Source organism: Ostrinia nubilalis, chromosome 7 (assembly GCF_963855985.1).
Source record: "Ostrinia nubilalis chromosome 7, ilOstNubi1.1, whole genome shotgun sequence".
In the NCBI taxonomy this organism is placed as follows: Eukaryota; Metazoa; Arthropoda; class Insecta; order Lepidoptera; family Crambidae; genus Ostrinia; species Ostrinia nubilalis.
This window is the reverse complement of record NC_087094.1, coordinates 11,477,907-11,496,653: the sequence shown is the minus strand read 5'-3', so window position 1 is coordinate 11,496,653 and position 18,747 is coordinate 11,477,907. Positions and strand designations below refer to the sequence as shown.

Sequence of the window (18,747 nt, the reverse complement as noted above, 5' to 3'; positions counted from 1 at the left end):
GAAATAATAATAATTTAGGTAAATTTTGAAAATTTTTATTGTTTCTTTTAAGTAGGTATTTACGAATTTATTTACATCTCAACGTCTCTACCTTCAAGCAATCCAAAGACAACTTAATTTATCTATCTAATAATCACATATAAAATCAAACTTTGCATATCTGCCTGTCATAACATATTTAGAATCGTGCTTCTATCCATTTTATAATATTTATATACTTAGTACAGGGAAATGAATAGCAAAGATCACTTTTATTTTGAGCAAAATTGCTCTAACTATGTACATTGCGGGAAATTATGTATTTCCATAAACATAAAACTACCTCATAACAAAAGTACTTAAATTTCTTAATACACTATATAAAAAGCCAGTCCAAAGCCAAATAATAAGAAGCATTAATTAATAAGACTAACTTTGTAATGCGTATATTTTCCCACATAATTTTACATACAACCTAAGTCTATTTTTAATGTCAAAAAATTTGAATACCCAACTTCTTCAGGCATCGGTTTAGTCCACAACCAAAACAATAATGTATCTTATATCATAATGTATAACTTTGTTATTGTAGAATATATTTGTTTTCGGAGGAAAATCAATGTAGATTACCTTCGATATCTTTTATTGCTAGTGTTTTACAAAATACTATAGTAGTAGTGTTATGGCACCACATGCTTAGAGCACTTTTACTGAATAATATGTACATATAATTCTACACATTAGTGTATCTACATTATTGCAGATCGCAGTAGTTATCTCTTGGAGAAATCGGGAGCAAAGCGAAGCGTCAAGCCCACCCGACTTCTCGGTAAACTAATGGAAGACATAGGAGTGATTCCTTGTTAACTTAACGATTACAAATAGTTAGTATCTAACGGCGGTGTAGACAGCAAACGAACCTTTAGTTTCTTCTACAACAACGCGGTAGGCATGTATGTGTACCTGCGTCACCCGTACTTACAAAATAATAAACGTCTAAACCTGATGCATATACATATTATATCACAATTTAAATAGCAATAATGAAATTGAATATTTAACTAATTGTCGTGATTACATATTTATTAAGTACATACAAAGTAATGAAACATAACTATTGCGTATGATATTTCCAAACATTAGCTTTGATAGGAACAATAATATCTGATTTTATATGACTAAGCGCTATGCTACATCTTACCAATGATTCCTAAATCACATTTATGTTTTTCTTACTAATTAGGTAATTCTTAAAAAACTTTACATAGTAACCCCTATACTTTAACATATTATGACTGGAAGTGACTATGATATGAAGTTCGATAACTTTCTAATAAATCTATCACATAAAAAGTTAATCTAATAACTGTTGGTATTTTCATCAAACAGGAACAAAGATATATTTAAATCCCTTAATTACAAATTAAGAGATTATTTTATATGAAAAATATACAGCCCTTTGTCTACTTTATTCTATTCGTGATTTACAGAGGGATAGACATACACTTGAAGAGTTATGTAGTTTATGCGAATGTATGTGTTTATAGCTGACTCTGTAATAATATATCATAAATATATAACAAATGAACATAATATTAGTTTTTACAATATTAGAAGCGTAATTTATTGCCTTCCCCCGAAATAAATGGAATCTGATAGAAGTGATGTTTTCCATAAGCAATATTGATCATTTGTAACAATTTATGCAAGCTCTCGAAAAGCAAATTAGAACTTTTTTGGATTGTACAATTGTTTTGAAACTTTGAACTATACTATACTGTGTGAATCCATTATGATCTTAAACATACTTAACATATAATTATTAGGAATTCAATTAACATGATATTAATACACTACTACTATGATAGTTTTTTATACTTACTAAATATTTATAAATAATGACAAGTATCTGAAGTTAATCAGTTCATCATTCAAATCAAGATACTGTGAAGAGCTAACTTTGGTCCCATTCGATAAGTTTTAGGTAGGTTATGACTATGTGTAACAGCTATGTATTTAATTGGCAAAATGTTATTTATTTAAAATTGTCAGTGCCAAGTAAGTCTGAAACAGATGTCTTATAAAATTAAGAGGTAGATTGCAATTCAAAGAAACATTAAACTATGTTATATCCTGAAAGATGTATTCAAGTTAACTCGTTCAGTGCAAATGCCTCAAAGTAAGTGTTGTGTTCTAACGCTTTATTAGAATTGGAAGCATAATGTACGAGAAGTATGATCTGAAAGCCATTTCGTACATTGAGGCCTTGCGCGTAGCACTCAGGGCTTACATTAATTCATAGTTCGCACTTACAAAACTATACAACATACAGTAAGTAGTAGGTAGGTACCTATGTTAAACACATGCCATTGTCAGTCTTGGTATCAGTCCTTGATCACGGTTGCACCTTCTAGATAAACGTTCTTAGTTTAAAGTATTTTCGTACTAACGCACCGTTATTAAAGCAATAGTTCCATCGGACACTGGAGTCAGCACAGCACCGGCCGCTCAGAAGTGCACGTCTCGGACGTCGGTGGGGGTGGCGGCGTTACTGTGGGCCTTGTCCTGGCTGGGAGGCGGCGTCCAGCCCGCCGCCTCCCTGCTCTGGCCGTTTGGGACTGCGATAGCCCGCTCCTCGATCATATTGTCGACCATTTCTTCAATTTGTTCAAGGCACGTCTGGAGGCAGTCCTGTTAAGAAAGGCAAGAGTCAGTTTGGTAAGTGGACCTACTTTTGCAATAAAAACCATGTAACACATGAGTTAGAGGCACTTGGTATAGGAAAAGGAGAATATGGTGTCGCGGAAGTCTAAGGCTACGGCCGAATTCTCGCGTCCCTCACTCGGGCGATGACGGAACGCCGCGGAGGTTTTAGTGGTTCCGCAGTGCCCTTTTCAGGGCGCCGAGAGTCCCACACACCACCCTGTCCCCCGGCAGTGGTGACGGACAAAGCAATTCCTCCGCGACAAAAAAAAGAAAAGGAGAATATAATTACCAGATCAATGCGCGTGAGCTCTTGCAGTCGCGCCAGGTGGCCGTCGAGCGCGAGCCCGCGTAGCGCCGCCGCGATGCTGCAGGCCGCCAGGGTGCTGGCCGAGTACAGCGTGAACTGGTAATCTGGAACAATGGAAAACTCATTGAGTAAGCAGTTTCAAGGTCTTGTTCTTTGAGGAGTGACGGATTTCAGGAGAAGTGTTCATTTTTGGTCATATGCCAATGTCAGATTGTTAGGCAGGCGTGTCTGTTATGTTCCTTCCCGTAATCATCCTGCTAATCATACCTACTAGTGGTCATATAGTGTACTACTAATAGGATTTTGGAAGACTTGGTTATTATTATCTTGGCAACTCTTGGAGCATACACGCTTATATTTTTATACCGACTTACAAAATAATGACACGTAATGAGGTACATAGGTGGGTATAGTGTATTTATAGTAGAGATGAAACGGATAGTTGTTTGGCCGGATACCGGATACCGGATATCCGGCCAGCTGCTAGGCCGGATAGCCGGATATCCGGCGGCCGGATAGTTGGCACATTGTCTCGTTGCATGTCGTGACGAGTATAGTGCCGCACAGGTGCTTCGAACGCGATCAGTGGGTCTATTAGTAGAATAGACTAGTCACACTTGGAAAATCGAATCCGTCCGAATAGAATGTCAGATTTTGCCACTTGTCTAGGGGGCAGATCAATTCAATTTCGGCTGCAATCGTGAGTGTGTGATTGAATAGCGAAAATTTAACTATACTGGTCATCACAAAAATCGGCCCACCTACGTTTTACAGTAAAACTCGTTTCTACTGACACAGTCATGGCGCCCCAACAATATTGGTGTTATTTGAAAGCCCAATAAATATCCTTAAAGAAAAACACATTTAATTTCTTAATAAACGATTAACATAAACGCGATAATTATACAATAAATGTGACTTGAAAAAAGACCTCACTTTGGGCTCACCTCTGGGATCAATTAGACCCATTTTTATGGTTATAAAACCAAATAATGATCTCACGTGTCCTCTTTAACAGATGGATAGCGATTAATCCCAACTTAACAGTTTTATAGCCATAAAAGTCGGCTCAAGCGTAACTACCTATTTTTTGAAGAAGTGACTCTGGATTCTTCTACAGACACATTTTTGGGATAAAAACCTTTCCTTTAATGAAATGAAGTTTAGAACTAGGCTTTTAAGTGGTGCCAATATTGGTGGGAAGTGGGGATGCATACGTTTGAAAGTGCTTGTCGCGGGAGGGTCGATCTTTGTGATGACCAGTGTAGTTGCATGATGTCATCAGACCATCAGTGAAAAAAAAAATCGCCTATTTTATTTGGCAATATTTCGACATTAACAGATATTTACTATTTATCTATGTATTCGTCATTAGAGAGAATAGCCCAGAAAAATAAATTAGTTTTGAAAGGCCTTAATATGGCTTTTTTGTAACTTTTTGGACTTTAAATAAAAGCCGTCATTATTGTAAGCAATTTTATTGATATTTACCTCAAAGATTAATGTATTTCATTTTATTAATAGGAAATTGTCGTTTTTTTTAATATCCGGTATCCGGCCGGATAGTGAGTTACTATCCGGTATCCGGCCGGATAGTAAATTAGGGCCGGATATCCGGCCTACCGGATAGTTGCCGGATATCCGTTTCATCTCTAATTTATAGCAAACGATAAGCAATACATATTTAAATTATATTAAGTTAAATAGTGTCCAATTTTCCTGTGTTTTGTTAGCAGTTAAATAGGCAATTAACTACTTTCCCATGTTGATGACTTATCGATTAAATAACTTTAGTGTTCATAGGTTCATACTAGGAGTGTCAATGCGTGAACGCACCGTAAATATTAGAGGAGAGGCACATCCGGTAAAGAAAGATTGTTGCTTTCTCCCTCTCGCAAGTTGTCAGTCCCTCTCTGGAGAGTTTAGCCTCAAAGGAGCCGGCACCCGCCCTCACGACCGCATTCCGCAGCCTGCGCCTGCGCGCCCGATTCACTCGAATATTTCTCACGGACTTACTTTGGCAAAACCATTATGTGTATGTATGCAGGCGTACCAACCATGAGCCAATTTGGGCCTGTCTCATGTTTTATAAGATAAATTGTTTTTCATGAGAATAGTGTTTTTATAACAGCAATTAGCCAGAAATAAAAGCCTGATTATTTAACTGTATGTAACTAGGTACTAATTTAATTTAAAATTAACTTGGATTTATGACAACGATTTTATATAAGACTATTCATGATAGGTACCTACCTATTACTCAGCAACTTTGAATTAATTAATTAAAATAACCAATTAAGTTTTGCAATATTAAGTAAACAATTAAGTCTATGAGTAGGTAAGTAATGTAGGTAGCCAGATTATGTAGTTGCTACCGCACTTATCTATCAACTAATGTTCCTTCCTTTAACGCCCCCGTTGAATAAAATGTTATCAGAAGTGTGCAAATCAACAGGAAAATCAGCTGATTGACCTTGCCAACACAACTAATGTTTATTCCGAGCTTACTTATTTGTTCAGCGACGATTAATAATATCCAAGACAAATGATGACCTGCGTGAAAAGGTAAGTAACACGCTGTTCCCACGCTATTACAAGAATAATTACCGAGAGGCCGCGTAAAATCACAAATGCCCAACAGACATGAGGACTCACAATGGGAGTGAAGCCTTCAAGGGCCCCCCATTCATCATTAAGTAGACTCCATTATACGCGGCCAACGTATGGATATCGAACACTCTTTCAGCTCATTTAAAAGATTTATTTTCATTTTTTTTAATTTGCATGTCGGCATACCCGAGATAAAGGGACCGGGCAGAGGGAACGAGTAAAAAGACCGAGCAGAAACAAGGAGAGCGGGCGCTCACTCGGAGCATTTGCATAATCTGATGTTAATCAAGCAGAGAGCAGCCCTACCGCCCGGCGCCCGCGCCGCCGTTACGACTACGGCTACGAGACATGCTTTCCGCGTTCATTTATTCTGCTTGCCGATAAACGTTACTAAGAAGAAAGAAAAACGTCAACGTAGAATTAACTAACTTATTTGCGGAATACGAATAAAGGCGATCTACCTATTCCAAATCAGGAAATTAATTACAGCTAGTGGTGACTTTATAGAAGTAATAGTTTTTCAGTGGCGATAGTACCTACATAACAATAACTTTAAACCTAGTTAACTATAACGTTAAGCTTTTGATTCTATCCTATGTGGGATCATTACTATGTGGGAGTTATCTGTAGCTGTGTCTACTACGCTACGTGAAACCACATGTGTAGCAGTGTGACTACAATGTGCTTGAAAGGAGTAATAACCCAGGATTCGTGTGCTCATCGGCGGTGACATAATGGCTTTATTGCCCTTGAACATGGAGTAGTGCGGTAATAGACGGCGGTGATACGGGCGTAGTTACTCCGCAGTACGTCTATTCGCGAGGTGAACGCTCTTGCGAGGCCGCGCAGTACGTGCGCCGGCGGCGCGGGGCCCACCGGAACACACCCGCGCGGGCCCCGCTCGCTCTCGGCCTACGGCATAATCGCTCACATGTGAAAACGCGGCCCGAGATAAGATACCTGCCCTCACGCAATGTCGCCATCCACACAATAACTCCACAAACTACTCGTGTGAAATCACCGGCCTCGGTTCGATTCTGTTAATTTAAGAGAGCAGTACCCACAGGCGACCGGCCTGTCGGCGGGCGAAACGACAGTAAAACCTTTTATAAAAAACATATAATTTATCTCCATCGGTAGACCTTGCAAGACATGTCAGCTTTAAAATAACCCATTACAAATTTAATATCCTGACGAGTTATGATTCCAGAGTAAATTGTGCCATTCGAATATTGATACATAATGCGGGCTCGCTCGACACCGCGAAATGCTCCACTCACGTCTACGAGCTTGCTGCTTTGGGCTCGTCGTTTGCAATCTATTTATACACTGATAGATTGGAAAACCTGATTGAAGAATTTCATAATTCAATTTCTTCGATTAAGTGGCCGTGTTATTTAAGTGTGCTCAGCTACTTTTATTGTTACGAGGGAAACTGGACGTGGCAGTGATGATATCCGAGGAGCAAGTGAAAAGAGCTGAAGCGTGAACTTCAACAAAAAAACAACAAGACGGCGGCGGCGAACAACAAAAACCGTTGCACAAAAACATATGATCCCATGAGGGTTGCGGGGGGCCTCGGCAGGCGCGGGGCGCGCGGGGGAGTCCCGAGGCGTGCTGGAATGCGCTCGGGCGAGCGGCGTGGGAGGCGCCGCCGCCGCCGGCGCAGCGGACACACACAGCCCCAGCCCTCGCTCGCACTCTACCCTCGTTGTAAACAAACCTATTCTCATCTCGTTGCGGACTGAGCTATAGCTGCTAGCAATCCCGCAGTCTGCGATTCCGCGAAATGTCCTCTCGCCCGAGGTGCTTTTGCGTTTTATTGCAGCTCTCGTATCAACTAAATAAAGGACCAAATTGCCTTTATGTATTATCAATAACAGAACTGGTATTTCATCGTATTTTAATGGTAAATGGCAAGGCAGAACTGCTCAATCGAAACGAAAATATTTCTTTCCATGGTACCTACTAAAATGCACGCAAACGTTTTGTATTTTTTTATATTATGTATGTACTCGTAATACTATAAGCAATAAATTACAACACTAGTTAAGTACGCCTGAAAGCATGTAATTAAAATACCATAGACTCAATTATGCACGAGTAGGTATATTGAGCTTAATTAACTACATATTTTGGGAATTGAGTAGTCTTTTAGTAAGTGGGTATCCAATTTGTCTAGAGATCGAAATTATGTTAATATTTTAAGAACAGAAGACAATCCCAAAAGGTTCAGTGACACGTGCCGAGGAGCGAGAAAGGCGCCGCGCGCGAGACTTCGTGACATGACGTGGTATCTAGATGCTAATTACCGTCTGCCGCCGCAAACAACGGCTCGATACTAATTTAATATGTAGAGGTTTTTATAAGTGTGCCTTATGAGCCTGAACAAGAAATAATTTTACAAGATAGGTATGTTTTGTTTTTCAGTTAATCCCTCCAGTATTAACAAGAAAAATATTGCTTGAAATAACTAAGGTTGCGTTGTGTTATGTGTAAATGCTAGATAAGGTTATTGCATCGTGAAAAAAGTAAGGAACTAACATAGACAGTTTACAGACTCTGATAATAGGCTCTACAGGTGTAGTGGCTACAGGAGTAGTATGAAATAGTAATAGTTTTTCATGATAAAGCGATTGTTAAGTGCAGGTGGTGTCTTACCTCTGGCAGCAAGTGCAATGAAGGTCTGCGCGTGGCGCTGCACCATCTCGGTGTTGACCAGCCCCCGGAGCGGCAGCCTCGACAGCAGCAGAGGCAGGAAGTCATGAGCAGTCACCCCCGCTACGTCCCACTTCAGTTTTGATAACACCAATAACTCCCAACTCTGTTGACAAACAAACAATTGGTTACTCCCTTGTTACTCCTCATGTTCATCGCGTTAAATTAGTTAGTAAGAAATCTATTGTCCTCTGGGATGTGTAGAATGTAGATTCAGATGCCGTTAGTCACGTGAGAAACATAAAAAACAAAAGAGTTAGAAGAAGATTAACTTCGTTAAAGAAAGTGTTGAGTCGCTAGGACAATAGTGGCATTCCCGCTGGCACATCCGTCCTACAATCGTAAACATGCCAGTTTCGCCCGACTTCCCGGAACGCGCGTAGGTAGAGCCACACATTGTTGTGCAATCAAATGCACAAAATAACCTCTTAGTACTTTGTGTTTGGTGCTTCTGAACCAAAGTAGGCACATTCTAAAAGGCACACTTTCATGTGGTTATAAAAATGTAACGGAGTTCCGTAACAAAAGAAAAATGCAGGTGCATTGCACACCTATAGGCCGACAGATCAGACGGAATTGTCAAAAGGAGATGAAATGCAGTTTACATACCTAAAGATTCACTGTTTTTAACCTTATGTACCGGCGTTATCAGTCAGTTGGTTTTTCTGTTGACATCTACGAAGCTGACCTAGATTAAATTTTAAATTAAATAATAAGTAAGCAGCACCCGTAACTGTAGCTGTTATCGTCGGTTAATTTTATGAATAACTTGATTATTGAGTGTACACATACACGTAAGCGGTGCATGTCCGTTGACAGATAATACTCATGTTTACTTAACTCAATCGCCGGGGTCGCGCTACGTGCCCGCACATCACGCACATTCGGTTTTAAATCTCATATCAAGGAATTAGAGTCTGATGTCGTTCAGCAAGTTGTTGTGCTTAGGCCATGTCGGATGCCGGTCCGAGACGGTTGTGAATGAATGAAGTCTCATCGCTGAAAGTCAACGGAAGAAGTCCGCGTGTCAGAGCGAGACGTACCTACATTGTAGCGTCATCGCAGTCTTAATAATTATTACTTTTACTATTTAAGTTAAAATATTTTTAAAAGAAAATAAATTGAAATATCTCAGCCTTGATCATGATGAAGACATAAACGGACAAAATTTTTGTTAAGTTTAAAAGTTGTGATGATGAAAAGCATTTATTAACCGACTTCATTCGTTGCCCTAAACGACCGCTGGCATGCGGGTCAACCGCGAAAAGAAGACTGTCTTTTTAGATGTCGACCCGACCGGTTGAACAATGCGAAAACAATGCGCTCATAAAGCATTCACCACAGACGCCGTTGCACGCGATGTCAGACGGATGTGTCCACACTTATCTGGTCTGTTAGGTCGTTATTAAACACAATATGCACGATATAAGTACATGACATCATCCCACATGCGCGTACCCCTATCAGCTGACCTCACCACGACGTAGGTACCTAATATACTTGAATGTACTAGCATATGTACGGAATCTGAGCCCAATGGTATGCAGCTCATAAATTCACAGGCAAGTGTTCATTAGAAGAGGTCGGATGTAGACGGGCGCGGCCGCTGCGTTCGGGCCAGCAGTATCGCGCCGCGTTACAGCCAATAAAGTGAGCCATGCAAACAGTCCTCGCCGCCCGCGACACACGCTGAATTCCACGCTCGGTTCCCATGCTTTATCCAATTTCATCGAACGGTCAGCGGCGTGACTGCGCCGCTGTTAGAATCAAACAATGAGCTCGGTGTCGCGTGGCCACTACGCTTCTGAGACTAAACAACTTTGGAATTTTCCAGATGCGGATAAGAACACGCATAACCGGCCAACCGGTCGTTAAAGCTAAGCGCAGAATCGAGAAACGAGACCTCGATTAGCTCAGCTACAATGGCTCCGAGACGCTCGACTTCTAATCCCGAATGCATTTCCAGCTTTTTAACAACCGCAAAGTACCAAGTTATTATCAAATATGTCTAGCAGCTAACGAGTTCCAGTTAGCTATCAATCGGAAGCCTTACAAGTAAGAATGGAATGCTTAAGGTGCACGGGAAGCCAAACGTGTTAGGCATGCAAAATATCATAAGAATTACGTAAGACACTTGTCAGCGCATTTTTGTAAATTGATCACGAAATTCGCAGTGTATGACGCTCACAGGCGCTCTAGTCTAACTGAAATTCGTCTACGTCTTTGGTAGCTACAGTAAAAAACAAAAAGCACGATCCACATTCTTTCGTAATCCAAACAGCGAGAGGGACAAGTGACAAGCGCAAGTGTACGGAGTCGATACTCGATAGGCATCGCCGAGCACAATGGGCGCGCTCCACATCGTGAAGCTCCAAACCACAAAATTTTCATTTTTCTTCTTTCGCACGGCGCGCCCGCATAGGTGACCCGTCTGACTGGTATAGGCCTGTTGGAATTTTATTGCCGGTGTGGTACTTTTAGTGGCAAACTGGCAAATTCTCCAATTATAAGAAGAATGATAATAAAACTGATGTTCAGTGCCATAAAAAGATATTACTACTTATCATTTTTATTTTTTGATAAATTAAAGTAAAAGGTGTATTATTCGAAACTGCAAATAGGCGCCATTTAGCACAATGGGATAGGTATACCTACAACTGGCTGGGGAGGTAGTTTCCCGCCGGAAACCAGCACAGTCGTGCCGTGAGATCGACAAATAAGCACGCCACCGGGCTCGTGCTAATATGCTCATTCCTCACATTGTAAACAATGCTTTTCATTTGTTTTTGCCGATTGCTGATAGTAGCTCATTAACCATGGATCTCTTTTTATATTACCGTTCGTGCAGTTATCTAAGGTTTAAAATCAAAAGACATTCTATATTACGCTTCAATTTGTACATAATTGTACTTAGCATTAAGTACAAGTGGCTCAGTAGTGCCTCTAACCTCGTTCACTTATCGCTCACGAGCGAAAAAGGGTTACAATCGGAGTTAGAATAACAACCACATACACCTAGATGTAGGTAAATAGACATTTACTCGTATTTATTAGTCCAGTCTACACACTCAAGGGCTTGTTTAAATGGTTTTAATTCAGAATTCAATAAACGTACGATTTAGTAACAATTGCTATGATAATTCACGAGATATAAATGAAATATGTCGGCTTTGCAGACGCAGCCTCTCATTAAACATAAGAGTGAGCTGTAGTCGCGATATTGAATTTTCTCTTTTGACAAACTGGTGCCGCGGGTCGTAAACTTATGCTTCAATTATAATAAACGTTTACGGTGGTGGTGTAGATGTGAGAACGCGCGAGCTTTTATGGGCGTGCTGCGAGCGAGCGCGGGAACCCAGCATTATGTCGCCTCGGATGCCGGAGCTCTTTTTGCTCCAGAGGACCTATTCCGCAAAACGATTTCGATATAATCGAATCTGTTTGTTCCTCTCACACGCAGTTGGATAATGGCATGTGTGAGCGAGAAGAAACAATACGATATATGAACACATGGTTCACCCTTAGGCTTGCTGGTCACAGCTCGCTCGCCGACCCGGTCGCAAGCCCAACCGACCACATCAACAATGAGGAAATTAAAAATAATATGCTGATTATGATGCTATGTTATGTTAAAAAAAAGCTTCAGTTGTTGGTTAGTTAGATAAAGGCTCCGAGTACCTACTTCCCAAGTCAGATTTTGCTTTAAAATAGGTATGTTTGTATACATTACATTTTAATGCTCTATCATGCGTATAATAATAATACTGGATTAACAAACACACTGATTTAAATAAAGAGCTAATGGATTTCTTTAAGCCGGGAAGAAAGCTTTCGTTACACATGGATGGACCATTACAGATGATAATATTATGAGTATGCAACAACTGTGACGATGCCGTTACTATATGCCACCAATTCATACATATTACATACTGAGAGAATCTAAATGAAGAATAGAACAACAAAAAATTAAAAAAATCATAAAGAAAATGCACGACAGACGTAGAGTTATTAGACAGTCTACGATTTTCGTAGACGTGCTACGACGCTGCTACGAAATGCAAAACTGATATAGTAGAGTCGGGCATCCGTTTACTAGTTTAATTGGTCAAATCTATCTATGTATTTTGTCTAAAGAGCTTCAGAAAACTATTTTTTTAAAAATAAAGCTAGCTGCCTGTTATAACTAAACGTGCTTTATTTAGTACTGGTAGAAATTACTAATCAAAATGTAAATACAATTTTCGAAAAAAATGAAGGTGCGGTTTTGTTCTTTGGCAACTTTTTCAACGAGTCTTTTGGCATGCTTGCTTATCGTAGAAAAATATTGATAACATCCGATAAAGAATTCGCAAAATGATTATTAGCACATAGAAAGATAAATTAACCTACCTACCTACTTATTTACTAAGGCGGGCGGAATGTATGGTTTGTTGTTCAATATTATTAAAGTTAATCGACATGAATTAACTGGGATCATATATTTTTTACAAAAAGTAGGTAAATTGTGATAAAATATGAATAGTTGAACGAAATGTGTAAGTTTATCTGGCGTTGTCGAGCGATCGCGTTTCGCGGGTCGCCGGCAGGGGCGCGGGCGTCGCGGGCGGCGTGAGAAAAAATAAGCGGCGTGTTTCGTCTGTAATTGGTCTGATTGAAACGCGGGCCTCGTTCGGCGGTTCTTCCGAGAAGCCTCGACTGGCGGCTCGTTAGGGGACACTGTCCGCGGGCGCCTTCGCCCAGACCGCGGCCTGCCGCATTCCTCGGCCGGACTCCATACAACCCGACGAGCAGGCCAGACGCTGGTCAAGAACCTTGACTTCATTGGCCATAATTCTACGACTATTTATAAATAATAATACCTATATGTAATTTAAAACCCGGTGTTCATAAAATACAAACGCGATTCAAAGTTAACAACCTCTAACCTTGGGTATACTTTCGGTCATGCATGTCTTATAAAAGTAGGCACCTACTATGACTCTGCATATCTAGCCAAATTTACATGACCTAGGAATACGGCAACTAAATAGGTAGTTGGTACCACTACCACCATTACTTCAACTAAAATAAGTAGGTACCTACCAAGCACTTGCACATTTCAACAAGCTAGATTTTCATCTCGGTGTGTGACCTCTTTAGTCATAAGATTAGTTTAAACCGAGTTGTTCGCGACAGTTGTTAGGCGTTACTAATGTGGGAGTACAAGTGCAAGCCGCGGAATGCACTCGCTACGTTGCCTACAAAAACAGGTCGGCCGTGCGCGTAACGTAGCGAAGATGTGCAGTCGCTATCTACGGGCGGGGCCCCGGCGGGTGGCACCGCTGCGCCTGCAGACGCTACGTATCAAATAAATGCAAATACCTATTTAAATACATTATGGAAACTGATGAGCCAATTCGTATACCTACCTACACAATTTCTCGATGCTAAACATATACGCCCGTAATCACAAGTCATCAAATCGATTCAAAATTAGGGACCTCACAAAAACCTGCTAAGTGAGCGTGAGTCTATTTCGGTTTCGAAAACTGTGATAGGTATTATGTTTACAGTATAAAATATGTTGCTGAATTAGTTTCTACGCACAACTTGCCAAATGTGAATGTGATTGTGAGCGTATAAACTTATTTCAGTCAAGGCGATGAAAAGGTGACTCCGATTCGGGTCGCACACACTAGCACTCTGACGCAGCTACTCGGTTGTTACCTACAATGCCTCATCATTTTCAAGAATAAAAATACTCCAGTGAAAATAAAGACCTGCTGCCAAATATTCCTGCAAGATGAAGTAATCTTGATGATTCTTATCTATAAGAAGGGACTGATCTATTTTTACATCAAGCTATTTTAGTCGATATTCTATTTCCATGTGCACCACGTGTATGTTTATTGACTCCTGTAAATATCGTTGAATTGTAAAAACTATCAGACAGTCAAACTACATAAACTACACAATGATCGTAAAAAATGTCCCGATAGTGTAGTTGTTACTTATGTTAGTAACTAAGTAGGTACATAAATCTGTTAGTTACGATGGTATCTTGTTAGCCTTCATTCCAGCTAGCTAGTAATAGCATCTTCATTGGGAGTAATAAACAAGATAATAATATCTACTCCATAACCGAGCCATTCATTCCACTGGATTAATTAATCTACCATCGTAAATCTAAAATTCCAATCTCTCACGGATGTTAAAATCGCGAATGATTTAGAAATCAGCCGAGTGAACGACACGAAAGCGGCTAAAGTCGGCTGCGCAAAATCAGTGCATGTGCATGCGCGATGCAAAAAGCGGTTGCAAGAAACAACATGGTTAATGAGATCAGCTGTTCGCTAGACGAAGAAAGTTCATTAAATCTTCTTATTATCGGACGGAATCCAGAGCAGCTGTCTAGTTACAGTCGGCAATTCTAGATGATAACTCGAGCCTATTGTTCAGAGTGCAATCGTTCGCTAGGGCTTTGTCCGTCACTTTTTGTGTTTACCGCAATGACATGCTCAATTTAATATCTGTTCCAGATACCTACCTGTAATGTTATAATGAAGAATGTTCCTTTATAAGAACTAAGAAGGTGGAAAGTGATAGGTGGTGTGAACTGGTGTGTACTCACGCAAAGATCAGCGAGTGTGATGCTGTTGGCTGTGTAGAAGATGAGGAGTTCCGCGGGCAGGCAGCGCGAGCTGGGCTCCCGCAGCTTGGAGGCCAGCAGCAGGCAGGCCGTGCCCAGCAGCTGCACCTGGCTCTTGCCCACGGCGCACACGCTCAGGAACCGGTCCAGGTACGATATCGCCAGCGGGAACACCTCCTCCTGGCAATTGTGGTCCTCGCATACCTATAACAATACATATACCGTTTATTAAACGAAATTAACTTTTAATGTTTCTTAGAAATAACATGTCGGTAAATGCCGCCGCACCCAGGCAGTACACACTTTATCGTACGGAATTCCCGATAACCTATATATAAAATTGAAATACACGCTTATTGCGATAAATACCTACACGCCACGCATTGCTTTCCTGCAGTTACGTTTCTTATCAGCAGGAATTGTAACTGTACGCAAGTAGCTAATTTGAGTGTCGGAAATGACCCTAATTCTCACTCCTTGCACAACTACACGGTGGAACAGTGTAAATACTTGAACATTGCGTCTTAGTTAATAAATAGATGCGTGATTTGATGAGTTGTTTAAATCACGCGTCTGTCCCACAAATAAGTTAAATGCATTAGCACTGTATAGATACGTGTTTATTTACTTTAACCCAAAAACGGATAGAATAAATAGGTTTGGTCGCGAATCATTTAGCATCGTAAATGAACTATCGCTTTAGGCGATGACGAAAAGACGTCGATTGCAAAACGGAAAGTCATGAAAATTGAAAGCATGCGATTAAATACGAGTAGGTAGTAAATAGTATATAAAATATAATACGTGTAATTCATGAGACCGTCGGCAATTGGATTGTTCAGCACATAGTTACGCACGGTAAGGCGACGCGGCGGATGCGTCGTGCGACGCGGGCGCCGATCGTCGTGAAATCATCTGGATGCGCGTAGGTACTTAACTCATGCTCAGCTGACTGTCTCACGGTCTTGAACGTCAGCTGATCCGAGCAAGATTTCTATGGATAATCCCACGAGCATGACTTTTTGTGCTTCCCGGTGCCAATCCATAGGAAGAGCGATTATGTGAATGTGCCATTTTTTGCAAATAAACACGCAAGTCTACAAGGTAACAATAGATATTTCAGTTAACTGTACTGCAAGTTGCATTGTTTATCAACACTTTGATTGTATCTAACCTAGCACGCTATCAGTTCATATTATCTTTTTCCCGTGTTTTTTATCTCTCGGTCAAATTGGTTTGTAAGGGAATATGACATGATCAATGATATTATATAATATCATTGGACATGATGAAATTAATTAACGTTGATAATAGTGTAGGTTTTAATTGGATTGAGTTTTATAAATAGATATCCATATTTTTTAATTAATTATGAATCTTAAAGATAATGACTACTCGTGTAACTTGTACAATAAGTACATATTATTATGTACTACTTATGTATTTAGTTGCATAGTTCGTTGTTTTTTTTATAATGCGGTGGTAGGTATCATATAAATAAGGCTAGGTTCGATAATGATTATGTGAGTATGTACCGATGTGTTTACATACATAATTACATAAAGTTAGCGTTCAAGGTGTCATTGACCTTGTAGCCTGAGAGCAGCGTTTCGGTCTGCTAGTGCTGATGTGGTATGTGACTGGTTTAGGTTCCCCGGCCTGGCCGGAGCCCGAGCGAGCAGCGAGGCGGCGAGGAGCCCGCGCGTGCGGCCCCGCGCCCGACAGCACTCGGCGCGTGACGTCAGCGCGCGCCAGACTCGCGCACCGGCCGGCGCGGCCACGTGGCCTCATCGTCGCCTCACAGCTGATTCACTCAACCGAGCCCTGACAACGCTTGCACCGAGACGAACATAGGACTATTTACAATGCTTGCACCAGATCCAAGTATTAATACTATAAATACGTTAGACAACTTTCTGATTACTTGAGACCAGTGTCTCCATATGTAAATCGTGAGTTACCGTGTTGCTAGCGTAAAAATACGGTGTTTTATACCAAATTACGGTGAATCTACTAAAAATGTACCGTGTAATTTACCGTGTAATTTATCAAAGGAAAAAATACAATATTATTATGAAATGAAACAAAACACAATTATTTTAAAAAAAATTAATAAAAAAAGCAATAACACGTGAAATATACAATTTAACATTAATATTATTCTGAATCAGACTCTCCTAGCACCACAGTATCTTTTTCGTAAATAGATTTATTCATTTTTGACATGTCGTTAGTTGGCTTAAATAAGGTTGAGACTAGATTGCCGATGTTTGTTGGTAGAGATCGACTTTTAGAATATTGTGGGATTCCCCTCGGTCTCTCGGCAGTGTTGCCTGTTGTTTGTATGTATTATGTATCTATACCATGAATATAATACAGCAAAGTAATTCATAATTTTAATACGGTGATTTATGACACGGTAATACATTATTACCTTGACGGTAGAAAATGACCTGATTACGGTGCATCTACGGTAATTATCGTGTATATGGAGACACTGCTTGAGACCCATGAACTCTATGAAACCATAAATTACATGGTGGTTTGCACCACTAAAACCAATGACAGTTGTATGAAGATACGATAACGGGCAATTATTCGCCCGAGGCAATCTATCTGCTTATTAGCACAAGATAATAATGCGCGTCCGGTCGGCGTCAGCTGTGTGTCAAAATCAGCTGATTATTCAAATAGAACGAGCGAGTCACATCGGTCGGCGACCGCCGCCCGCGCCGTGGGGCCCCTCGCTGCTCGCTCCAGTACACGTACCTACCTAAACCGACGGTCTACCTACTGTTACATTTTATTTTATTTTATTGCATTGCAAAATTTTGTACATCGTACACTTTTCTTGTTACCGCGGCCACAAATTCTGATAAGATTCTAATACGTTAACTCGCAAACGTAATCAGCTGATCATGTAAACAATGTCGCAATGGTTTTAATAATGAATCTTTTGGCACTTACCACCACAGGGAAACACTTTTCTGCAGTATTGGCACAAAGTTATCACATCATCACCGAGGTTATGAATATGACTCAGCGGTCGTGGTCGAAGGGTCACAGCGTGTCATAGGGGTAGCGGGTCAGAGGACGGTGGCTGGGCATACGGGGGCCACCGCCGTCGTCGGCTACGAGGACAGTACCTACACGTGGCCGGAAAACGCGACAAAATGGCGAGCGTTCGGGCAGTGGCGGGCGGAGTGGGTGCGGCATGCGCGGGTGCGCTCACCTCTAGCATCCACTCGGCGACCAGGCGGCGCATGTGGGGGCTGATCTCGGTCTGCACCGTGCCGAAGTAGTTGGCGGTGACGGCGTAGCGCTCCTCGGTGCGCAGCAGGTTGTCCAGCACGCGGCGGCGCAGCAGCACGGGGTCGGGCAGCGCGGCGCGGGGGCCCCCGCCCGCGGCGGCCTCGCTGCCGGGGCTCACGCGCTCCGCGCACAGCAGCTCCATGTCCACCGCACTGCGGCTATGACTCGCTGCACGGTCGGGAGTGTCGCGGACAGCTGATCGTGCGCAGGCGAGCGGCGGGTGCGAGCGTGTGTTGCGACGGCGAGAGCCCGAGCCGCAGTGAGCGCAGAGCCGGCGGACAGTGCGCGCCCGAACATATGATCGGCCGGCGGGGCGCGAGGCGGGGCGGGGCTGTTGAGGCCCGCACGCAGGTTTCTCCCGATTCGACGTTTAAATAATAATACATAACTTGTCCTCCTGCTCACTCGCATGAGCCTTGCTTTTCCCTCCTTCTCTAAATACTATTTACAAAATAAAATGGATTCCAAAGTTGGAACAGGTACC

At 41.5% G+C, this 18,747-nt stretch overlaps 1 protein-coding gene across 1 annotated transcript; it reads right to left on the bottom strand.

Moving 5' to 3' along the window:
• Positions 1 to 19: 19 nt before the first annotated feature.
• Positions 20 to 18,510, bottom strand: LOC135073322 (G1/S-specific cyclin-D3). Its single transcript, XM_063967456.1, has 5 exons — positions 18,184 to 18,510; positions 14,934 to 15,155; positions 8,264 to 8,426; positions 2,975 to 3,096; positions 20 to 2,670 (listed from the first exon to the last, which is right to left on the bottom strand). Exons 1-5 carry the CDS (start codon positions 18,403 to 18,405, stop codon positions 2,488 to 2,490), a joined length of 912 nt encoding a protein of 303 aa, XP_063823526.1. The 5' UTR covers positions 18,406 to 18,510; the 3' UTR covers positions 20 to 2,487.
• Between the last annotated feature and the right edge of the window lie 237 nt (positions 18,511 to 18,747).

What these genes read in the sequence shown, in the direction of transcription:
- LOC135073322 (XM_063967456.1), bottom strand. Translation starts at nt 18,405, where the DNA reads ATGGAGCTGCTGTGCGCGGAGCGCGTGAGCCCCGGCAGCGAGGCCGCC. An exon ending in TCACACTCGCTGATCTTTGC is followed by an intron (nt 8,427 to 14,933) that starts GTGAGTACACAC and finishes GTTTGTCAACAG; the next exon opens with AGTTGGGAGTTATTGGTGTT. An exon ending in AGCTCACGCGCATTGATCTG is followed by an intron (nt 2,671 to 2,974) that starts GTAATTATATTC and finishes CTTTCTTAACAG; the next exon opens with GACTGCCTCCAGACGTGCCT.